This window comes from Bemisia tabaci, chromosome 3 (assembly GCF_918797505.1).
Source record: "Bemisia tabaci chromosome 3, PGI_BMITA_v3".
NCBI lineage: Eukaryota > Metazoa > Arthropoda > Insecta > Hemiptera > Aleyrodidae > Bemisia > Bemisia tabaci.
This window is the reverse complement of record NC_092795.1, coordinates 47,180,092-47,202,952: the sequence shown is the minus strand read 5'-3', so window position 1 is coordinate 47,202,952 and position 22,861 is coordinate 47,180,092. Positions and strand designations below refer to the sequence as shown.

The window sequence follows — 22,861 nt, the reverse complement described above, 5'->3', positions numbered from 1 at the left end:
GTTCGATCCAGGCAAGCAACTAAACTAACTCCCCGGCAAAGCGGAGAGTATCCTCGGGAGTTGAAGGCGCTCCAAGCTGAGGCTGCTTTTCCAATGAAACCCTTTATGTCGATGTGAATTATTGCAGTTTGACGAGTTAACACGCATGCTGCGTGCAAATCTCCGACGATTGCTAACCGCCTGCGACGTATGCTCGCTGACTCCAATAATGATATCGTTTACAGAAGGGCGAGCATAACTGCGTTTGCATTCACTGAACCGCAAGTCGAGCGATTCTCAATTTAAGGAACGCGAAGAAGCAAACACGAGGTAGAGAACTTACTCGACACCACAAAACGACCCAGGAACCGAATTTTTCACTCGTCGTAACTCGGTGAAAATGATGTGGTATTTTCGGTTTCATTCGACAGCGATGAAGTTCGGCGGGAAGATAAATTAGGCGTATCAGAACCCACGCATGATTGATGAACGGCGCGCGCTGTAAATTTGAGCGCCGTGAAAGTATTGACAGTTGTCGGATTTTTCAGATAGATCTCTCCTGTTTCTCCCGAAGCCTCCAGGTTTGTTCCTATTCATCCTCTGCCGCGCGTCCAAAGCTCCGCGCTGGGTCTTGTAGAAGTAAACCACCGACATAATTCAGCACAGTTCGGATGGTTTCCTAATCCTTCTCTGTGTCTAATATTCTAAATGACCGACAATAAGATAGTTTTGCCGTTTCGTGAAGACGCTGAGCCACACCAGGAACACTATGGGTAAAGTAAAATTAATATCGCTCGTCAAAGTGTGAAACCACGTAGCCATTGCAGTGTTTCAAAATGTCCGCTAGGTAATATTTTTTTTATTTATTTTTTTTTCAAAAGAGGAACAAGCCAACTTCATAGCTTGAAATTTATACAGGATCTCCTACCAACAGAGAAGAAAAATGATGGTGGTTTTCAAGAAATTACGCTCACCAGTTTTCCGGAGGAAACTAAAATGTGATGGAAAACCCGCAACATCGCAAATTTTTTGAGAACTCCCATGATTGTCCGTGTACATTGGCAAAATATTCTGGCTTTTCAAGCTATTCCAAAATATTTAAGATGCTTGTCGATATCAAGGCGATAACCGTAACTCAAAAATTAGGGAGAATCATAGGGAAGGGTGTGGACTTGAGTCGTAAGTTTTGTTCGAGAGGCCTCTCACATGAACCGTATTCTTCAGGACTGTGTCTATTTTCAAATGAGCCTGAAAATACGTAAGGACGCTCGCGATTCGGGGCTCACCCGGAAGTACTAAGCGTGTTTCCTCCGAAAGATTATGGGTTCGAATTTTCGACGTAGGTACGTAATTATAATTGTCTGGGCTCGTATTTGTTTTTCGTCGGATCTGAATGGAGGCGGGCCACAACCGGCCGGCTGACATTGGGGCTCGCTCCGGAGTCTTCGGGGGTCGACGCCCATCCCACCCGTCTAAGGAAGAACGCCTCATGAGCGTCCAAACGTTGCCAAATTTCCTCCAAGAAATTATTTATCCTTGAGGAAAGTCGCAATTAGAGTCCCTTTATACTGAGAGTCAAGACAATGTGAATCCATTTCTGATTGGTTGCCATATTTTAGGCCTCCACAGTGTCACAAACGGGAATAAAGATTACATTTTCCCCAATTGCAAAGATTATAATCTGGAATGGACCGAGGAATTACGGGTTCGACAAGGAACAAACGGAATGAGGGAAGGAACGGAGAAAGGAATTCGAGAATGGGCCGACAAAGATTACGAAAAACGTTCAATTTGTGTAATCTTTATTCCCGTTTGTGACTCCATGAGGGGATGTTGTCTTGACTCTCAGTATAAAGGGACTCTAGTCGCAATTGAACCGATTATTTTCCAAATCGCGTAAGCGCCAAAATTGCGAATGCGAGAAAAAAAGAGAACCCGTTTTATTCGCTTCGGCGACGATCTTCGAATTCCAAAAAATTTATGTTCTTTTGGAAGGCTATTTTGAAGTCAGACATGATTGATTATACCAGAGAAAACAAAGAAAAAAGAACCCCTCTACCACCAAAATAGAGAATGGCGCTTACGTGATCTAGGAAAAGGTCGGTTCAATTACAGGGTGATCCATAAGTCTCGCACCACCCTTATAAACCTCAGGGACCTTGTCATTTCTCAGAGATGTCCAACTGAATTTTGGAGGATCCCAAAAGTGGTTTCCTTTGCCCTAGGAGCACGCACAAAATTTCACGTCTCTATCTCACAATCCGTTCGTTCAAAAGGCACAGGAATGGTGCCTGGTCCTAGCGATGCAGGACTTTTTAAACACCCTGAAGAACACCTTTGAACACCCTTAAATCCTCCAGAAAATTCGTATTTTAGCGGGAATTTGACAACCTCCTAATATCGATACGACGTTTCTCTCTATCCCGGCAGCACGGGCCCGCCACGGCCGCAACAGGGGATACGCTTGGAGGGGTCAAGAAAAACCCCATCTAGACACCGCCTATGAGAGAAGAAATTAATTCCCCCGACATGGCCCGCGCCTTCGCCCTCGCCCTGCCGCACAGTGGATCGAATTGATGAGAGGGGTCACACAAAATTCGGAAACTTCAAAAGCTTTTAATTCCGTTTATACACAATTTTGAGTTCTTAAAAGTGGTTTCAATGGTTTCCTTGTGAAATTTTCCTTCATAGGCACCCTCCAAACTTTAAATTTTGACGAATTAAACATCAGAATTTGCAGTCTTAGTAAAAAATTTAATGTCCGGCCTCTCTAATTGACTCGAACCACTTAGTACGGTGAGTACGATCAAAATCGACGATTTTTTGATTGGAAATTGCCACTTCGGGAGGTCATACTAGGTAAAAAAATAAAAGTTTTTGTCCGTAGAACCACTATCAAATCCTTGCAGGATCCAAGATGGCGGCCAAGCGCTTTTTTGAAGTGCTATACCTCTGTTGCTAATTGTCCGATTTTGATTTTCTTTTTTTTAAGTGAGAGCTAAAAGGGCCTGATCGTACCCACCGTACTAACTGTGCGGCGAATGAATTGGGGATCGCCTTTGTCAGACGGCGTTGCCCGCTCATTAAGCAACCCTGAGACGGCCGTTTCCGCTGGATTTTCGAGGGACTCCCGTTGCCGACTCTCGCGCCCGCCCCGGGATGTTTACATACGTCGACCGGGGGACGGGCCACGGTTAGGCAAACGTGGACGTCAACCATGAATGGGTTCACGGAACCGGTCTCCTAGTCCTTACGCTCGCGGCCAGTCTTACGAGTACTACGCTTCCGCGCTAAGGAAAAACGGCGTACGAGCATTCCGACGTTGCCAAATTTCCTCAAGAAAATGTTTCTCTTGCAGGCAATATCCACTGGAAAAAAACACAATGGATCTAGAGTCCAGACTCTTAAAAACATCGACAAGAAAAAATACTCTTGATTCAATCAGATTTAAGCTTAAATCAAGAACCAAACCTCTTAATTTGAGCGGATTTCCTTTTGATTTAAGCTTAAATCTGATTGAATCAAGAGTCATATTTCCTGTCAATTTTTTCAAGAGTCTGGACTCTAGATCCAATGTGTTTTTTTTCCAGTGTCTGTAATGAAAGTAGTACGAAACCACGTATCTAAATTGCAGTGCACCCATTTCATTTCACCAAAGATTTCGCGGTTCTCGGAGTTAATTCGGATTTCCAAAGGTTTCGGGAAAAAATTCTACAGTCAAACTGACGGAAAATCTCGAAATTCCGGAAAAATTCCGGAAATAGCTGGATATTCCGGGTATCATTAAAGTTCCGGGGAAAAATCAAGGAAAATTTCATAAGTTCCGGGGAAAATCAAGGAAAATATCAAAAGCTCCGAAATTCGAACTTGTTCCGAAAAATGGGAGCACTGCTAAATTGCGGTGCTTCGAAATCTCCGCTTCTATTTTTTTTTTTGGAGGAGAAACAAGTCAATTTTTAGCTTGAAATTCCTGTGGAATATTCTGCTAGAAGGAAAATCAAGGAAGTTTTCAAGAAATTAAGTTGTCTGGTTTTCCAAAGAAAAACCAAGTATGACAGGAAGTTTGCGCCGTCGCAAACGGAGGTACGTTGTTTCGCATTTTGGCATCAGATACATGAATATTTTCCCATGTTTGTAAAGACTCTTGATCAAAACATGCACTCGTAAAATATTGTGAAAATATCATAGAAAAGTATGTATTTGATTCTCACGAAAATTAGAATTATCGGCAGAGATTTGGCATCGTCTAAACATCCATACGCTGTTTTGCCTCAGCATCATAGCACGGATGTCGTTAGATAGGATGACTCCAATTTCCTGATGCTGAGCCCGAACCAGGGCTCTAAGTTTCTCTATGCATGGATGAAGGGTGTTTCGAGTAACAACCCGATACAGCTCAGGGCTGCTGGCTATAATGGGTAATGCAAATGCAATGGATATCAGAAGCGTAGCTAGAGCGGTCTAGGAGTCCAGACTTCCCGGACTAATTTTTCTTAAACATGGACCCTCCCCCTCTATTTTCTACCTCATTTTAATTGCGTTTGAAGATCATGTGGACCGAGTGTATTAGAAAGGAATGAAGTCTTATCAACAACATCGAACACGGACCAAGAGGTTGAAGTTCTATTCCTCCATAAGACTGAGTGTTGTAGATGATGTTCCATTAATGCCCATTTCCACACTTAAAATATTCGTTCCTAAGATCGAATTTTTGGACGGAAAAAACTTACAGCTCCGTAAGTTCATTACCCCTAAGTCATTTTTCTTCAAAATGTGACTTAGTTCTTTTCTGTTTAATTCAATATATTTCTGTCCTAAGTCTTCTCTCCATTTTTCAATTAAGTATATAACGCGTTTTTCATGAAATTACAGAAATGTCATTCGACTTTTTTGTCTGTGATAGGTACTGTAATTAATTGAGAACGTTTATACCATGGGTTAGAGCTAATTTTTTAAACACTTCTCCCCTTTCCCCTATTTTTTAAATTCTTTTTTTTCAGTGAAAGCAAAGAATCTATTTCTGAAAACCTTGTTAATTTTGTGAAAGGATAATAAGTTAGTGTATTGGTTAGGAACTGTCGGTCAGGAAGGCGTGTCTCGTCAGGAAATTGAAATTAGTAGTTTGTTTCAAAGAGAGGAAATACTTAACCTTTCTCCAAATTGGAGGAGAGCGATTTGAAGAATAATTTGACAGAAGAAAGTTATGTCGGAAGCAACTACTCAGCGCGCCAACGCGTTAAAGCGTCATAAATCTTCGACTGCACAAGCCATTCGCACAGGTCGTAAACCATCAAACCGTCTTAAACACGGACAATAAATAATCTCACGACAGAAATGACGCGATGACACTGGTAACAATTTGCCAGCTCCAGGTCGCGAGCACCTTCGGGATGGATTCGAAAGTCTGAAAGTTTCTCAAGATAGGTTGCTCATAGGTAATGTGGTAACTTTAAGGCTGGGAAAGTATAGTAGCGGCTAGCGTCGTGCCCAATTACAGAGATGACGTAGAGATGGTACTGTCAGGAGAGAATGGAGAGTACTGCGGGGCCTCGCCTCACCCTCACAGATACCCCGCAGTTCCGATCCAAGAAAATGCCGGTGACTCTGGATGGCGGGAGGGGGGGGGTGGTGGTCGCTGACCTTGCCATACAGAGATAATCAGGGTGTTCTGCACCTCCGCTGTAACCCCTAGGAATCTTGCCCTTTTTCAGGGTGATTCCCTCTAAATTTTGAGGGGTCCCAAAAGTCCTTTTCTTTGACCTAGGAGCATGTACCCACACAATTTCTAGTCTCTATCTCAATTTATTCAAAGGTTACGAAGGCGATGCTTGCTGCTGGGACGTTTGGATCAATCTGTATGTCAAAAATAACTTTTGCTCGGCAAAGGACGAGTATTGACAAGACCCGTTTTCGGGTCCGCCTCAGCTGCGCGGGCGCAATGCGTGAAATATCCCTTCAGTCTTGTAGGCGCTATGCGTTTCACGCCGACCGCTGCTGACCGCACTGTGTCTCACGCAATGCGTGAAGTGTTCATGCACTCTTGTAGGCGCTAATATGTGTTACATGCCGACCGCCGTGCCGAGGGCTTTTCCCTTTCATCTCAAGTTCTCGTCACCATTCCTCTCTGCGCTGAGCTCCAGGCCAAATTTCGTGTTTAGTTTCTCTCTTACCTCGACTAATTGAAGATGCTGTCTCTTGTATCACCGAGAAACGACATAATTAGAAATTACTATACTCTCAGGAAAGAGAGATTTTGTCCCCTTTTCTCAATGATAATTTTAGCGGCTCTGGTGCTTGCACTAGAGCTGCTATTCCGGACGGTCCCAGCTGGGGAGTATCATTGGACCATGTTACATTGGAGAGACCGCGCGTTGGTTGATGGGAATCGGCGCCATTTTCTGCTGTTTAGGGGGGACTGATTTTATTTTAATTGATATCTTTTTCCTGTGAGCGAATGCTATGTTGTGTAGTGTATTTTTGGAATCATTGTGATACTGTCAATAATTCAAAACGGGTCTGTGCTTTAATCTCGCACTGGAAAAAATGTACTTTACGTTTAAAATTTGAAAATTCAAATCTATAAGTTTTCGCGCTTTTTTCGAAGAATGCCGTGGTTGGAGCTTCCTAGTCATACTACTCGACATCAGCTGATAGCAAACAAAGGTTACCAAGGAAACCGTAAACGCGTAACAACTAGAGTCCCTTTATACCCAGAGTTACGACAACTCGATTATCAGCTGACTGGCAGCCGTCCTTGGCTGGCTATGGAAGCCGAAACGAGTGCACCCAAACGAACGATATTGAGGGATAAGGATCAGGAATCCTGCGATGTCTGTCACACAAAAACAACAACATCAACAAAGTGATCAATTAAAAAGAAAATGAGATTGGTTTGTGAATAATTTCTTAATCTATTTTCATTTTGGACCTATGGAAATAACAATTTACTCTTGATAAACCACAATTAGGTAATATTTTCATTATTCTTGTTCACATTCGAGGTACCGCCATCTTGGTGCACTCGTTTCGGCCTCCATGAGCGAGAACCAATCAGAATTGGATTTTTTTTTAGGCCACTTTCAGCCCAATCCTGGCCCAACCAAAAGTGAGTTGTCGTAACTCTGGGTATAAAGGGACTCTAGTAACAACTACCGTCGCCAGAGCCGCTTTCCGACGCGAATGCGTTGGAGCTTCCTGCTTGTTTTTCTCTGAATCCGACTTTTTTAATACCTACTTTTAAAAAAATTGCAAAATTTGCCGCCATGGGCCGCGGCCCATGTAGCCACCCCCTTAATCGGGCCCTGGTCCTTTTCGCTCCATTTTCAGTCTTAAAAAAACGACGAAAAAAAGGGCGAGACAAAATCAGGCAACCTGAAACATAGCCCGGATGATTCTGCTCCATTGAGTTTGAAAGTTTCAAGTTTCAGGCTTGCAGCGATAAAATGCAGAGAATACAATATCTACTCGTCAAATTAATTCCTCTGTCAAATTTGTTTTTCTATTTCCTCAACAATCACTGTCGAACGCAGTTTTTTCCATTCGTCATAAATAAAACCATTCAACTTTTTTCTGCAAAACTTTTCTGGTGTTATTTTAATTTTTTCATGACAATTCTGTGCTTTGTAGTCACTCTTCATAACCGTGGGGTAATAATCGGGAACTTTTTTTTGTTTCAGGCGCAGGGCGGAACGATGGTAACGACGACGACTCAGCTGACGCACCACAACCACAACAACCACAACCACGGGGTGACGTCCGGGGGCGGGGGAGGCGGCGGCGGTGGCGGGGGCGGCGGAGGGGGGACGAAGGGCGGGGGGCTGCGGAGTCTGGTGAAGACGGACCTGCGGGCCCCGACCATCAAGCGCCCCCTCTCGGCCCCCGTCACGATCCAGGGCTGGCTCCATAAGCAGGGCAGCGAAGGGCTCATGCTCTGGAAGAAGCGATGGTTCGTCCTCTCCGAGTACTGCCTCTTCTACTACAAGGGTGAGTACAAGTCCCGGTACTAGTTTCTTCGGCACATGGTGTCCAGGATGAGAAAAAACTGGGATTCATTTCGTTTTCAAAGTGCTCGGAAATATTAAGCGCAAGCAGCTTAATTGTTGAAATTTTGTGTTAGTCGATCGGATTAAGGACAATGGAGGTGTGCGGTTGATCAGCTTTATCCCAAGTCCTCATTGTCGGGCCCGTTTTGGCCGTATTCATCGAGATGCTAAAAACATTTCTTGAGTTGCCGATACCGCGTCGCCAAATCCTATGGTTAAGTACGTCCATTGTCGCACGCCAAAGAGAACCAAAAATGAGGCTGACCAATCACATAATCCAATTCTTTTTAATCTCGCCTTCTCCGGTCGACGAACAGAAAATTTCAAGTATGATGCTGCAGGCTGCCTGCTGTTAATTTTTAAGTTTGTGGTATTGTTCCTGAGCCTCTTGAATTACATACCAACGGAGGGTGTCTACCGGTCCCACAAAGTCCCCACTGCCCCCGATTTTCCCCGATTTTGGAAGGGTGTTCCTGATATCCCCGAAAGTCCCCAATTTTCTTGTTCAGATCCCCAAAAAATGACAAAGATCGTCCTAAACACTGACATTTTCAAATTTTCGCGCGGCGCGGTATAACCAGGGATGAAAAAACTGAAGTGTTGCTTGGTTCCTCGTACGTTATCATCGGTCCAACACAACTTGTAAAATTAGTCGTATAAAATACGCCTTTTAACGCTCTAACTAGGTCCCTTTCTCGTACTATTTCGGGAAAAGAAGTCCCCGATTTTCATGAAAAAATACCCCTAAAAGTCCCTGAAAGTCCCCAATCTTGCTTTTTTATTACTGGTAGACACCCTGCAGCGGTAAAACTGCCAAGATGAGTATCTCGGTTGCTGCGTTTCGAAATATCCGCTCCTCTTTCATCTTTTAAAGGACACTGAACCAACAAGATAGCATGAAGTTTTCATAGTATATTCTTTATAAAAAGAATAAAATTCACTGAAATTTTAAAAAGGACGACCTTTATGAGTTGCATAGGTAGAAAATTCAGTATGACAGGAAGTCTGCAACGCCGCAAACCGAGATACGCATTTCTGCAGTTTCACCATCGAAATTTGAATCTTCAAATCATCATAATGATGGAGATGCTTTTATTGATCAGATAATTATACAAACATCAGGAACACTTTTTTAATGAACAATTTGAATCTGTGCCAAAAGGTGATGCAAAGTTGATAGTGTTGTCAAGAAAATCCTAGGGAAGTGGGAAAAAACTTCGGTTTTTCTTCAGGGAATGAACTCCTAAAAATCAGGAAAAAATCAGGGAAGGAGCTTGGCCAAGAATTTTAGACAACATGCTCTGGACCTTAGATAGGTAATAATCAGGGAGGTTCAAAAAATGCGGTATTACGAAATCTGGACCCTCCGGAAAACTAGGAAAGTCTGGAAAATTAGTAAAACCATTATTTTTTTTGTTGAAAAATTACAAGAATCCTCCGAACTGTTTTCGAAAGTTTTGAGAAAATTTAGATTTTTTTCCAACTTACCTACTTTCGTGAAGTTTTAATTTATCGAAAATTTAAAATGTATTCAGGGATCGATTCAAATGTTGGAATATTAATCGCATTTTGCACTAGTTTCTGATTGCTTTAGGTACTTCAAAACCTGAATGGACTCTTAAGTATTCAGGGAAATCTTATTTTACCCACATCAAGTATTTCCTGTTCTTTATGTAGGCGTTTGGAAATGAAGCTTTTAAGTCGTAAATAATAAGGTTTAATTATGCAATGATTTTGATTTCAGGTGAAGAAGAAGAGAAGGTCCTGGGTTCCATCCTGTTACCATCGTACAAAATTTCGCCGTGCTCAGCAGAAGATAGGGTGTTCAAAAAGTTTAGCTTTAAAGCCGAGCATGCTAATATGCGCACGTATTATTTTGCTGCAGATTCTAGAGAACTTATGATCCAGTGGATGAATGCCTTAAGCCTTGCTTCAATTCTTCAAGAAAGCAATCCGAGGTAAGATACTTATTTACTTCGCCATTAGTTTTCCACAAAGTCAATATATATTAATAAACCATTTTTTTTACATATTTTTGCAAAAATATCATGAAGAGTTTTTTCCCCATTATATGAGCCTTCGATTTACAGGGTTTACATTAAATATGTAACTAAGGGTGAAAGAACCTCAAGTACCTAACTATATTTCCTTTTATGCAAGAAATATGGAGAAAACCATGAGACAACTCCTATGTCTGCAGCATATCAAAACCCCGTAACTTGGGCCTGGGATGACGTTTGGTATTAAAACCAATTTTTTATGCTTATAGATCCCCTACTAAGTAATTTTAAAAACGCTAATAATTCAACGTTCTCAAGGTTATGCTAATAACAATTCTTTGACTTCAAAATACAGAGAAAGAATCTTTATTACCATCTATGATTTTTCCAAGCTCTAAAAATATATTTAGAAGCAAGAAATCTAGGAGAAATTTGAATTTCTATCATTTTCTGTCATGTAGGTAAAACACTGAGGATCAATTTTCAATGATTCGATTTTGCAAGCTTTAAAAAATATATTCCTTGTCTTTTACTGTAAGTAGTAAAATTATATTTCGTAAAAATTAAACTTTATGAAACTGCCCCACATGGATGACCTCCACTAATCTCTTGCTCATTCAATTTGTCTTTTCAGTTGGGCAGAAAACAGGACAGCGCTCTCCTCCAACTCTTCACATCATAACCACAGCACCGACGATAGCGATTCAGGCTTTCATGGCAACTACCCCCCACTCAAGAAAATGGTAGCAATGAAACAGGTGAATGAGGTTGGGAACGACTACGGAACGACAATGCCAAAGTGGCAGAATAATCACTGCGAAAACCCACAACCGCTGTATGCCAACGCACCACCCAAGCCGCGGCGGCTGAACAATGAGGCTTCACCGGAGAGGTGAGGAACTATGCATTTTTGGCACAGATTTAATAAGAAGTAGGATCGATAGGCAAGGATGAAGAGTAGATGTCGCAGAGTGCCCGGGCGCGCTGTAAAGCGACTTGCATGTATGTATTTAATAAGAAGTATCGTTGGTCTCATATTTTTGCTGGGAGGAGAGTGTTGAAAACATTAGTGTGAAGTACACTAAACAGAGCTGTGAAATTTGCAAAATCTTTTTGTGATTATGATCATATATATAGCTCCTGTATAACAAGTCCTCGAATTTCTCCTTCTTGGACAGAGTGAGTAAACATTTAAACATGCTTGAAAAAGCAGCAAACATAATCATAAGATAATAAAAAGAAAAAGAATGCAATTTCTTAAGACCACTATGCTGCTAATTGACAGTTTATTTACATACCATGACCATTTGGCTTACACTGTGCCATCAAATGAGAGTAGGAAGCAAATAGAAAATTATAAAAGCTAATCATAACTACAACTACAAGCGATACCACCAACTAAAATGAGACATATCAACAAACAAACCAGCAACTTCATGATTACAAATAATACAGTATATCATGTTTTTAAAAACTAATAAAATAATTAACGAACAATGACATTAATTAGCAGGTACACCATGTAAAGATAATTTTGTACCTGCTAATTCATGTCATTGATCATTAATTATTTGACTATTTTTTAAAAACATTATGTGATGGTATCGCTCGTAGTCGTAGTTTAGCTTTTATAATTTTTTATTTGATTCCTACCCTCTGATGATGGCACAGATTAAGCCAAAGGCCTCAGGGCATGATATGCAAATAAACCATCAATTTGCAGCATTGTGGTCGTAAGAAATTGCTGTCTTTTTCTTTATTATTTTTAAGAGTAGGTAAAGGTTTTTCCCAATCTGTACATCTCATTCAAGTTTTGTGCCGAATAATTTCTTTCCATGATACTTCAAAGCCAAATTCAGCTATCATCCATGTATTATTCATTCTTATGCTTCCTGATTGTTAAAATACTTATTCTGTCGCTTGGTCTCACAATCGAATGTTCTGTTTTCAGGTCACCGGAGGAAAATGGTCGGATATCGAGGATGGCTGCTCAACCTCAGGAATACCCTCGCATGCATAACTATAACCGGCCAAATACGTTACCTAACGCCCACCTGTTCAACAACTCAGAGCGCCGAACGCCGGATACTTACGGTCGCTCATATGCAACTGCGCCAAGTGCTCACAAGCCCTCTGGTGTGAAAAAATTTGACTACGAAGACGTTTATCACAACAATCAAGAGAACTCAGTTTATGTCTCGAATAAAAATATGATCAACTCTCAGATCGCTCAATCCCAAATGGCTGTGCACTACCGAAAACGACCCCACAATGTGATTTCACCCACCCAGAAAAGGTTAGTCTTTTTCATTTTGAACATCTACTTATTCAATTTTAATGTAAGTACGAATCTATTTGTCTAATCAGAGTAGACTGACAATAAAAGATACTGTTCTTTTACCCAAATCCACCCAATTTTTAGTGTATTCACCAAAGGTAATACCTACACTATTTTTTAATTTGCATCTGTGCCAGCAAAAGTAAATTCAATTAAATTTGGGAAAAAATAAAAAAAATGGAAACAGTATAATCAGTGTTTGAATCCCACAGGTGACACGCGCCTAAATAATTGAAGCTGCGGTCAAAATTGGCACGTAAATAAAATGCGCGGGTATCAGAAATATTCCTCAAATGCGAGATCGTGATTTGTAGAAATCCGATCCTGCTGAGTTGCGACAATTGAACCATTTCTAGCATTCCGAGCAATATTGTACTGACAATCTTAATTTCTTTAAAAAAAAGGAAAAACCATTTTGGCCTCTAAATAATCCTTGATGGCTCCTAAATTTCCAACATGCTGGCCACGAGAACTCCTTAAGATTTTGACAAGATTCAAACACTGAGAGTAATCAACTTTTTGATCAGTAGCTATCAAAAGCAAAGAACTATACGTAACTCGAAAATTTTCCAAACTTACAGAAAATCCAAATAATTTCTCAAAATTTAAATATTTTGTAACTTCTGTATTGTATTTTACTCATGTTATTCTCAGTAAAATTATTCGGAGGAAGTATCGGTTCACAGCTCTTGCATTTTCTGCAAAAAAGTAGAAAAACTTCCAGCTATTCTCAAATTAAACTTTGCCTCTTTTGTATGTTACAGGTATCCCCCACGCCCTCATAGTGCTGATTTCCTGGAGTACGATGCGAGAAAGTATGAGATGCAGAACGGTGTCCAATCCCCTGCTGAGTTCCCAGGGACCTGCTATGCGAATCAGGGAGTGATCTCAACCCAACCAAGACGGCCAAAGTCCAGTCTTGATATCATCAACACCTCAGACTTCCTGGACTACCACCACTGGTCGGAAGAAAGCTATGCTCAAAAGATGCGGCAGTCTGCATTATATGTGTCGCCCACATTCCAGAATCATGTCAGCCCATTGATTGCTGCGAGAACCACTACACCATCGACCAAACTTCCATTCAATCAGGTATTTTTGTTGGATTCGTTTTTTGCTTATGTATTTTTTAGTATCTGTATTAATTTAAGGGATCGCAATAGCTCATGGAAGCTAAAAAATAAAGAGGGGGAAGAGATTGTATTTTATATTATGTGTTTATGTTTCTGTAACAGCAAATGAGTACAAATAAAATTGGATTTTTCTGCTAGTGCTCCACCCTCTCCTCCCCTTCATAAAACCAACAAACTGGTGAATCATGTATCTTGGTTTGCGATGTTCCAAAATTTCAGTCACTCAGCATATTGAGACTGACCCATCAATGTATTTTCTGGGAACATGTAGTGTTTATATTCTCTGTTTAAAGAATATTCTATCCAGGAAAATTTCAAGGAAAACAATTTTCTCATCGTCATGGTTTGCATAATCATAAGGAGGAGATTTAGGCTAATAAATACTATGATGAAGATACCAACAGAACAGGAACCTATAAAAACCCCTGAAAAACGAACGTAAGAAACCTCAAGTATTGAAATGAGGAAAAAACAGCTTAGAATATGTAGAATCAATTAATAAACTCAAACCTACAAAGGCTACAAAATATAAATTGCTGACGTTATTCAAGGGTCCTGTCTCTATCTACAAAATGGATTTCAATTGGTCTCATTGGCTGTTTTTATTTTTTTACTTTGTGAATTTGAGTTTATTATTTTGACTCCACACATTTTACGTTGTTTCTAGCCCTTCATTATGATACATGCTCTCTAAGTTAATCCATCGATTATTAATACTGACCAATACCATCTTTAACGCTAATCTTGATTTTCCTCTTCGTTTTTCCCCATTAGACTTCACCTTATTTGGACTCGCCAACAGACTCAGCCAGTGTGCAGATGCGGAATCATTCAAATGTGATTCTTGAGCAAGAACGACAATGGAACGAATATATCCAATCTCAAAATCGCAACTCAAGTCATAGTCAATTTATACGTTCAGCCAGTGCAAGACTGCCTCGGCATTCTGATTTTGTTGATGATGCTCTGAACTTTGAGGACTGTTCAGAGAAAAATTACAATTTCGAAAGGAGGAACAGCACTGATTCTCGCGAAGGAGAAAGGAAAACGCAACAGGTAATCACATAGCGCTATGAATTTTACCTCTTCAAGAGATTTGTCTTCTTGTCTTTTGAAATTGTATCCCAAGACATTGTGGTGTTCCAAATACTAAATAGATAATATTTTGTGTCAACGGTCTCAGACAATCATTGTAGAAAGAGCAAAGGTCATGGTATTGTTGTTCTATTACTTTTTTTAAACTTTCTGGAGACTTAGAAAATTATTTTTGGTACAATTTAAAAAACCTTGAATGACTTATCAGAAAAATAAGAATCATGTTAGTCAAAACAATTGAGTGCAAACTTGCGCTACAATCTGCCGTGCTGAAGTCCAAAATTATCTCTCCATTGCCTCTCTTTTGTACTGTCTTTGCACCACATCCAGACATTATTTTCTTTCAAGTTTGCAATGTCATTGGAAAGTCCTTAGCCTTTCACTTCAATGACATTGCTCCTGTTTCAGTAGTAAGTTCTGGTAGTAAGCAATTAAGGAGCAGTAAATATCAGATTGATGCAGAAAACTGAAATAAATCATGATGGTAAACTATTGATTTGACAAATTTAATGTAGTGATTTCTCTATCTCAGATGTGAGAATTATCTACTGCAGCTGTGTAACATCATCATGACTAAACTACAACGTAGGTGTGTTTTTGAACTGTGTAACCGCCTCTGCTTTGCTGCTAAAGCGCATGTTGTAATGTATTTCTTTATTGTTTTCAGAGAGAGGAATCTATGAAAAGACTTCTTGAATGGAAGCAGCGAATGCTTCAGTCACCACTTTCACGCAAATCTTCAGGATCATCAAAGCGGGGAACAGCGCAAAATGAGCTCTCCAAAGGAATGATGAACTATGACTCCAAAAGCATACCAAGGAAAGAAATCAGTGATATGCTAAAGTCAAACTCATTTTACGGCCATGATTACCCTGTCGATTGCATCAGCTCAAACCAAAAAATTATCTCAGAAACTAAGAATGCTCATTATAATTCAGGTATTTTCTAGACTTTAAATCCTTAAATGTCCCAGAGTTAGTTATTTAGAAATTTGTTTTATTGTATTTTTGCATCAACTCGTCATTGATTTATGGCAGAAAGAAATATGGTTTATATTTATGAAGCAGTTTTTGAATTACCTACTTCATTATCGAAGCAAGTTTAATCTTTCCTTCTAATGGAGGTGAAAAAAAGTAGAAAATGCTAAGTCATCGCATGACAAATAAAGAAATAGGTTGAGTTTTACAATTTTATATTTTATTTTTTCTCATTTTATTTTAATGCATCCAATTAAAATTTCTCCTTGATATTAAGAAGAATCTACTTTTGGCTTTGTCTTCGGTTTGCACAGATACATGGCCAACTAAAACAACTTCGGGAACGAATCCATCAAACGAGTCTTGGGATTCCTCCGCAGACTCAGAACTGAGGACAATAACAAATACTGCCAATCACAATGGAGATATTTATCTCCACCAAAAATACCTGACTGATTCAAACATGTGCAATAGAACCAGGAACATGTCCAAAGACGGCTCTCATCCTGGTCCCCAGATTAGCAGATTTAATAGCTACTCTTCCGATGATGAAGGTATGTTTTTTGTTTTAAAAATTTTTTTTGTTTTTTTTTTTTTTTTTTTTTTTTTTTTTCTGTCCACTAGAGGTATCAACTTTTCAAAATGTTTTAAACTCACTCCAAAATCTAAAAAACTTAATGAAATTAACTTTCAATGGGCCTGCATTGAATTCATTATGAAAATCCTGTTTATGATGTTTCAAATTTTTCTTGCATTAATTGCAGTTTTAACTACCAAAATTTTAAAAAGGCTCACAAACTTTTTGACCTCCACTAAATCAACTGTTTCAAACTAACAGAAAATTTCCTGATTCAAGATTATTTTTTTTTAAAGAATGAAAATGATTTTATTTTGAATATTAAGTTTTCTTCATCCGTGTATGGTGAAAGGTTACTGCGCAATTGTTGCTGCTCTGGTGGTTGAATTGATTGATCTGTATTTCTCTTTTCCTTTAATAGGACCCAAAACATTGCTTCGAAAATTATTTTGTTCGGCATTAAAGTCATCAAAGCTCATCAACTGTCTCTCCTGCATGTTAGCTTCATTCTCAAAATTTAGTGAAGCTTATTCTAACCAAAAAATTTAGGACCCTGCTGGAATAAGCTATTTAAAAATTTATTTTTGAAATGATCTACCTTTTTTAGTCATCCTTGGAAAGTATTGACCAGGAAGTAGGAGGTCAAGGTGGTTACAAACCACCTTAGAAGGCGTACTCAAGAGGACACCATCTTTGAAGAAAGCGCTCCAAATTAACAATGCTATTCGTTGCATGTATGAACGCTCAACGATTTTGTCATTAAGTTTTTCTAGACTGCTGAAAACCTACTATGATAAGCTTAACTTGCAGGTCCTTTTAAATTTGTTCTGATCGCGCCAAGCTCATATTTTCATTTTTGGTTCTCTAGTATGCCAAAAAAATATGTCCTCCAGTTTCAATTCATTCCTGTAAGTCGGAGGTCTAAAATAGAAAGACGTGTAATGTATGATGCAATACATGGTTTTAGCCATGTCGTCTATAAATTAATGACCTTCTTTTGAACAAAATTGTTCAGTATTCATCCTTACTTTCAACCATGTTCAACTCTCGTTGCTGCGTCCTGCTTATTAGCCGTAGAATTCGATATACTGTAAAATATGTAAAATTCTTACAATTACTGTCGCGAAACTTTTCTGCTCAGTAAGCGAGTTATTTTCTTCCAAAAGCCAGTATCATAATGTTAAGTATTAATCAGTTTCTAGGCTTTTTACTAATTTACTTTTTTAAGTATGGGTACATACTTTTTTGAAGCATTTCTGAATACAACGAAGCCCTTTTCCAATTAAATGTAGAGTTCTTCTTTGTCTAGTTTAACACATATTTTTAAATTTACCATTCGTTTGTGTTATTTTTTCAGCTGTTTTACAAATTTATAGGGGTTCTAGGAGTCACATAGCTTCCTGACTGTCTCTTTTTTCTTTCATATTTTCTTATGAATTCCGGTTCATATGATCTTCAAATTATCTCACTTCACTCAATTTTTTATGAGCATTCAGATGCTTTTGCTTGCAGTAGTTTGCACTGATTGCATGCGTCAGCTTTCTTTGTTGCCTCTCTTTGTTTTTCTGTTCTCTCGTTTTCTTGTCATCATTTTTTTGTAAGTGTGGAAAAATTTTAATATCAAAGGAATTGGTCATCTATACTCTTACTTCTCCTGTTTTTTTACTGATATTAAACTGAAGTCGGCAAAACTTATGAGACTAATCATTGGACGTCCTTTGTCCTTCAATAGAATTGGAGCAAGGCTGTGATGAACCCAGGGAAAAGCTACCAACTAAAATTGAAGAGAAAGCAATTGCGAAGGACAATCCAACAAACATGACACCTGATTATGAAAACATTTCGATGGTTGGTTCAATTAACACATCATACAGCAGTGTTTATAAAACAGACTATTCCAACAGCCTGAACAAGTACAAATCATCTAAGTCAAGTTCGAATACCAACAGTCATTTCAACCACTCCTTTGATTTTCTGAAAGACAGCAAATTGATCGAACAAGCAGTGATGAAACCCTCCTATTCGACGTACTCTTCACCAGAAAAAGGAAACGAAAGTCAGTTTGACAAAAATCTTCTCCCTTTTAAACATTCCGTCAACCTAAATGATTCAAACACTATGAGCAAAAAATTTTCCAAATGTAATGGCAGCAGTGACACGAATGACAGCCAGTCATTCAACGGAAACTCTAGCTATGAAGACCGATACACTGTTAGTAGCAAACACTCGGACAGCGGCTATGATACATTGCAAACCAGCTCTCGCAGACTCCCCACTGACTCACTGAACAATTCTAGCTCGGACTATCGATCTCCAAACTCAACTGTTTCATTCTCTCCTCAGCCTGCACAGACAAAAACCTTGAAAGCACTAGGTAAAGATTACAATTGGATTGCAAAGTTGGATGAAAATAGGTTGATCAAAGAATTTTCTTACCAGTATATTAATCCAAAATCAAACAAAGATGATGAGCCAGTTATGAAGAAATCCCTAGCTAAACAATACGAAACCCCACCTGAAAATATTGTTCAAAATCGTATAAAAGCATTTGAAGTCAGCTCTGATGATAACAGCAGTAGTAAGTCCAATGGAAAATTGAAGATGCAAGAGCCTTTGAAGCCTCTTCAGTCTAAATATCAACCAAACGAAGCTCATATTTCAGTTCTTTCAAGCACTGAAACCGAGTCAAACCTTTTCCCAACAAATTGCCCGCCAGTACCAGACGAAGTCTGTACTTCGAATTTATGGCGCTCAAAAAGGCGGAATCTCCATAATCTAGGGAGCCCAATAGATTTACTCGATGAAGAGATGAAGTACTCAAAACGTGAATATTTGCTCAATAGTCAAAATCCTAAATCAGTGCGTGATTTACTCGCTGACTTTGAGCGAAAGTCTCAATTAAGCAAAGAAGAACAAATTCTCGAGGAAAATTGCATTAATTTGAATCGAGAGAATGGAGCCACAAGTAGAGCAGATATGCTGTATGATATCTCGAGCCGAGACCAAACTACCAGTGATATCTTATCAAGACTCCAAAGGATGGACACTCCTTGCAGTGAAGAAGATAAAGATGAAGAAGTCAGTGCGGTCTTGGGCCAGCAGGACAATTTTTTTAGCCCCTGTCAAGATCGCGACATGGAGCAATATAGCCGCAAAACTCCAGATTCTACACTTTCTGCAGATACTAAATCTGCTGTTCCCAATGGCACTTGCCCACCCCCCAGGCCTGTTGAGTCGAAACCACCTCTTTCAAATTTCAGTTACAAGAACGTGCCGCCTCCGCATTTTCATCGAAAAAGCAGTTCATTTGACAGCAGCCAAGAAGAACATTATATGCCAATGACCCCTTCCAAGAAAAACAGCTTGTCATCAATCGCAGATGTGTTCTGTCACACACGCAGCAATTCTGCCTCCCAAACAATCATTATCGAAGATCTTTTGAGAGGAGATGAAAGCTCCTACGTTGAAATGACAGAAAACGGAATGATCAAGTCCCTCCTCGCTCCTGGAGACGACCAGCAAGTGTACAGCAAAGCAGACCAGCAAAATCAGCAACAATCGGAGGGTGAAGCCCCTCGGTATTTGAACATGAGAGACACGAAAAATTATGATTTCCTCTACAAGTCAAACTCTCAGCATGAACCTCTGTACATGGAAGTCAACTCAGTGATAGAGGAAATTCACCTAGGCTCAAGGCATAATTCTGTTTCATCGAATAGTAAAAGCGAAGTGTCCGGTAGTATGAAGAAGGAGGACCTACCACCAGCCCCGCCTCGCACAGCTTTACCAGATATACTCAGCCCATCGTCGACGAACTCAGGTCAGCAGCAATCCTCTGTAAAGTCGGATAGCTCAGATGCGGACGATGAGGCTTCCAAAGACTTGGACTCATTGGATGCCCCTCGACATCCTAGATTCAGCTTGTCGGACACTTTTCGACCAGCGTCTTACTATCTCGGGGCAGGCTCCAACAGAAACCTCATCGGTCTCTCTTGCTCGGAGCAACACGATTCCTCTGATAGCGATCTTGTTTCCCCGCCTCCTATTCCAACAAGTCCACCGCCCTTGGACGACCTTGATACCTCGTTGGAAATTACCGACTCCTCGTTAGACATCAACAAATCTGATTGCATGAAACTTGAGCCTCCTTTGACGATGTCTTCCATCAAAGATGACCGAAAATTATGGAACACGGGGTCCGACTTGAAGACGATTCATGAACGGATGGAATTGCTGATGCAACCCCCGAATGGAACTCTAGATGATACTTTCAGCTCAGACACAGACTCTATTGACTCCACGAAACGGGATAAGTTGAAGCGTCAACCTGTTTCACCAGAAATCTTAGACTGTTTAGAAAGAGAGCCTTACTTTGGGTCAACTTCCAGTGGTCGTCGATCCGTCGGCAGCGATCTTGATTCGATAGGAAGTAGGAATGGTCTGGCGATGGATGACAATGAAAGTATAGACTTCGATATGTATTTATCTGACTTGCAAGTCAATCATCCACTTGAGCCGGAAAACTCTGCCACCGAGTTTAACAACGATTTTTACCAAAATTACCTGAAGAAATCATCAGGGCTACTCCCGATGAAACAGTTCGCGCATCCTCCTGCAGTGAAGCCAATGTACAACGGTGAACAGTACGAGCCCCAACCGTGCAACAGTGAGCAAGATCACAAAGCATCAGAGAATGAAGAGATCCACTATGAAAATGTGCAAAACTTACATGCTCCACCCATGAGCGAACCTTGCGAAGACGGTCCTCGACCCAACAGTCAAATGTCAGATGGTACTGCTAGATGTGAGCTGCCTCCAAAGCGTAAACCGATGATTGAGGTGCCACAATTGCCACATCTTCCTGGTGGCACCCCGTCAGCCCAAGACTTATTTAATGCTCAAATTGGCGCCCCATACTATTATTCAGATCTGTTGAAAGTGGAGATAGACAATTATAATGCAGAAAACAAGAATATCAATATACGTCCAGACGGCACTCTTCAACCTCTAAATAACCAAAGAGACAGTCCGATGGAAGGACTTTGTCTGAGCAAGAGAAACGACATCGGACGAAAGGTGAATCAAATTCGTCAGTTTGCCCGACCCATCGATGGCCTATCAGAGACGGATGCAGCCAAACTCGCTGCCGAGCTTAAAAATACATCAACACAATTCTTCGTCCCTGAAAAGTGCCAACAATTTGACCAAAGAAACCTGTATGATCCTGACACTTTGCAACGCCGAAAGTCAGCCGCAATGTTGGCTCAGAAGAGACGATCTCAAACACCTGAACCTTTGGGGAACACACGAAACTTGTACCCTCATGGGTTGCGAGATAAATCAGTAGGGTTCGAAAGCGAATCAACCCGGCGGCTGAGTCGATCTCTAGAAGGGCTACTCGATGACAACGATTTGTACTCGCCAGGAGAAACTAGAAATAACAGGACAATGTCACCGGGGAACGCTATTTCACGGTTACTTCAAACGACCCAGCCTCAAAATACAACCCCAAGACTCCAAAACAACGTTCAAAATATGGCGGCGTGTTTCCGAGGCTCGTCCAGAGTCCCTCCGCCTCCGCCAGATGTTTGGGAAGAAGACGCCCTCTGGCGAGAAAAATTGCGAAGAGTCAGCTTAAGACAAACACAGTCGCTCGATGACCTCGACCAAACCCCTGAACGGCCTCAGCAGCAATCCGGGCGCCAAAGCGTCGACATCCTGAGCTCAACGAACCGTTTCGAAGAGATGCCTTCTTGCAATATCGCAAAGCCACAGGTTCCGCGGAACCCAGCCCGGGTCGATCAAGAAATAGACGACGGGGTCCATTACGAGCGGCTGGTTCGGGACTCCAAGACGGAGACGATGAACAACTTCGAGTACTGTCGCAAGGACAAGAATCTGATCCCCGGCAGGCAGCAAGTACGCAACGGTCCGCAGTCTTTTTTAGAGGAAGGTCTGTACCCTACCCGGCCACCTTCGTTCGAGATCGACCGAGAGAAGCTCCGCCAGTGGGACCTGATGTCGAGTGCCCCGGCGGGAATGCTCGGAGCTTCCGACGGAGTGCCAGCTCTAGGTCTGGGCCTCGGCCTGGGGCCGAACACGGGAATGGGAATGGGGTTGCGGGCCCTCAAGCCCACGCCAGGAGCAGCCTCAGAGGAGTCTCAAATTCCTGCGGCTCAAGTTCCGGGAACGCAAACCCTCGTCAGAACCGAGGCTTTCTCTCCTCCAAGCTCTCAAGGTTAGTGATCTTCGAATATTCCCAATTAAGGCATTTTTCGGTGAAAGGACGCACGAGACTTCTAATGCTGCTATGATTGTGCAACGCAGTTCTCTAGTTGTAAGTAACTTATTCGACGGTTCTGCTATCAATTGGACTGCATTTTGCAATTTGGAACTAGAAAGTCTGGCTCTTCTGGAAAAACACTCATGTGCATAGGAAATACTAATGGCACGTGCGTTGTTTTTAAACCGAGCTAGAATTTATAGTTCCAAATTGCAAAATGTAGTCCAATTCGTCCCTAAATTTTCTCCGAATTTTTCCTCACTATTGTAACGAGGTAAGTCGACTGAGAATGAATTTCATCCGCCGCAAACTCTATAAAAAATTGCACAATCCTTGCAGCATTGTAAGCCTCATACGTCCTTTTATCGAAAAATCCCTCGATGTATCAAGGGAGGGGTCCAGGGGTCTGATTCCCACCCGTCTGAAAGTTAGACGTA

The 22,861-nt window shown here is 40.8% G+C and overlaps 1 protein-coding gene across 1 annotated transcript in view; it reads left to right on the top strand.

Moving 5' to 3' along the window:
• LOC109030629 (pleckstrin homology domain-containing family A member kramer) overlaps positions 1 to 22,861 on the top strand; it is a 173,770-nt gene that overhangs the window by 109,127 nt on the left and 41,782 nt on the right. Inside the window, 9 exon segments of the mRNA XM_072298468.1 lie at positions 7,656 to 7,962; positions 9,766 to 9,979; positions 10,656 to 10,913; positions 11,973 to 12,317; positions 13,124 to 13,451; positions 14,267 to 14,548; positions 15,255 to 15,525; positions 15,879 to 16,118; positions 17,874 to 22,379. Of these exon segments, the coding sequence (XP_072154569.1) occupies positions 7,656 to 7,962; positions 9,766 to 9,979; positions 10,656 to 10,913; positions 11,973 to 12,317; positions 13,124 to 13,451; positions 14,267 to 14,548; positions 15,255 to 15,525; positions 15,879 to 16,118; positions 17,874 to 22,379 (6,751 nt within the window).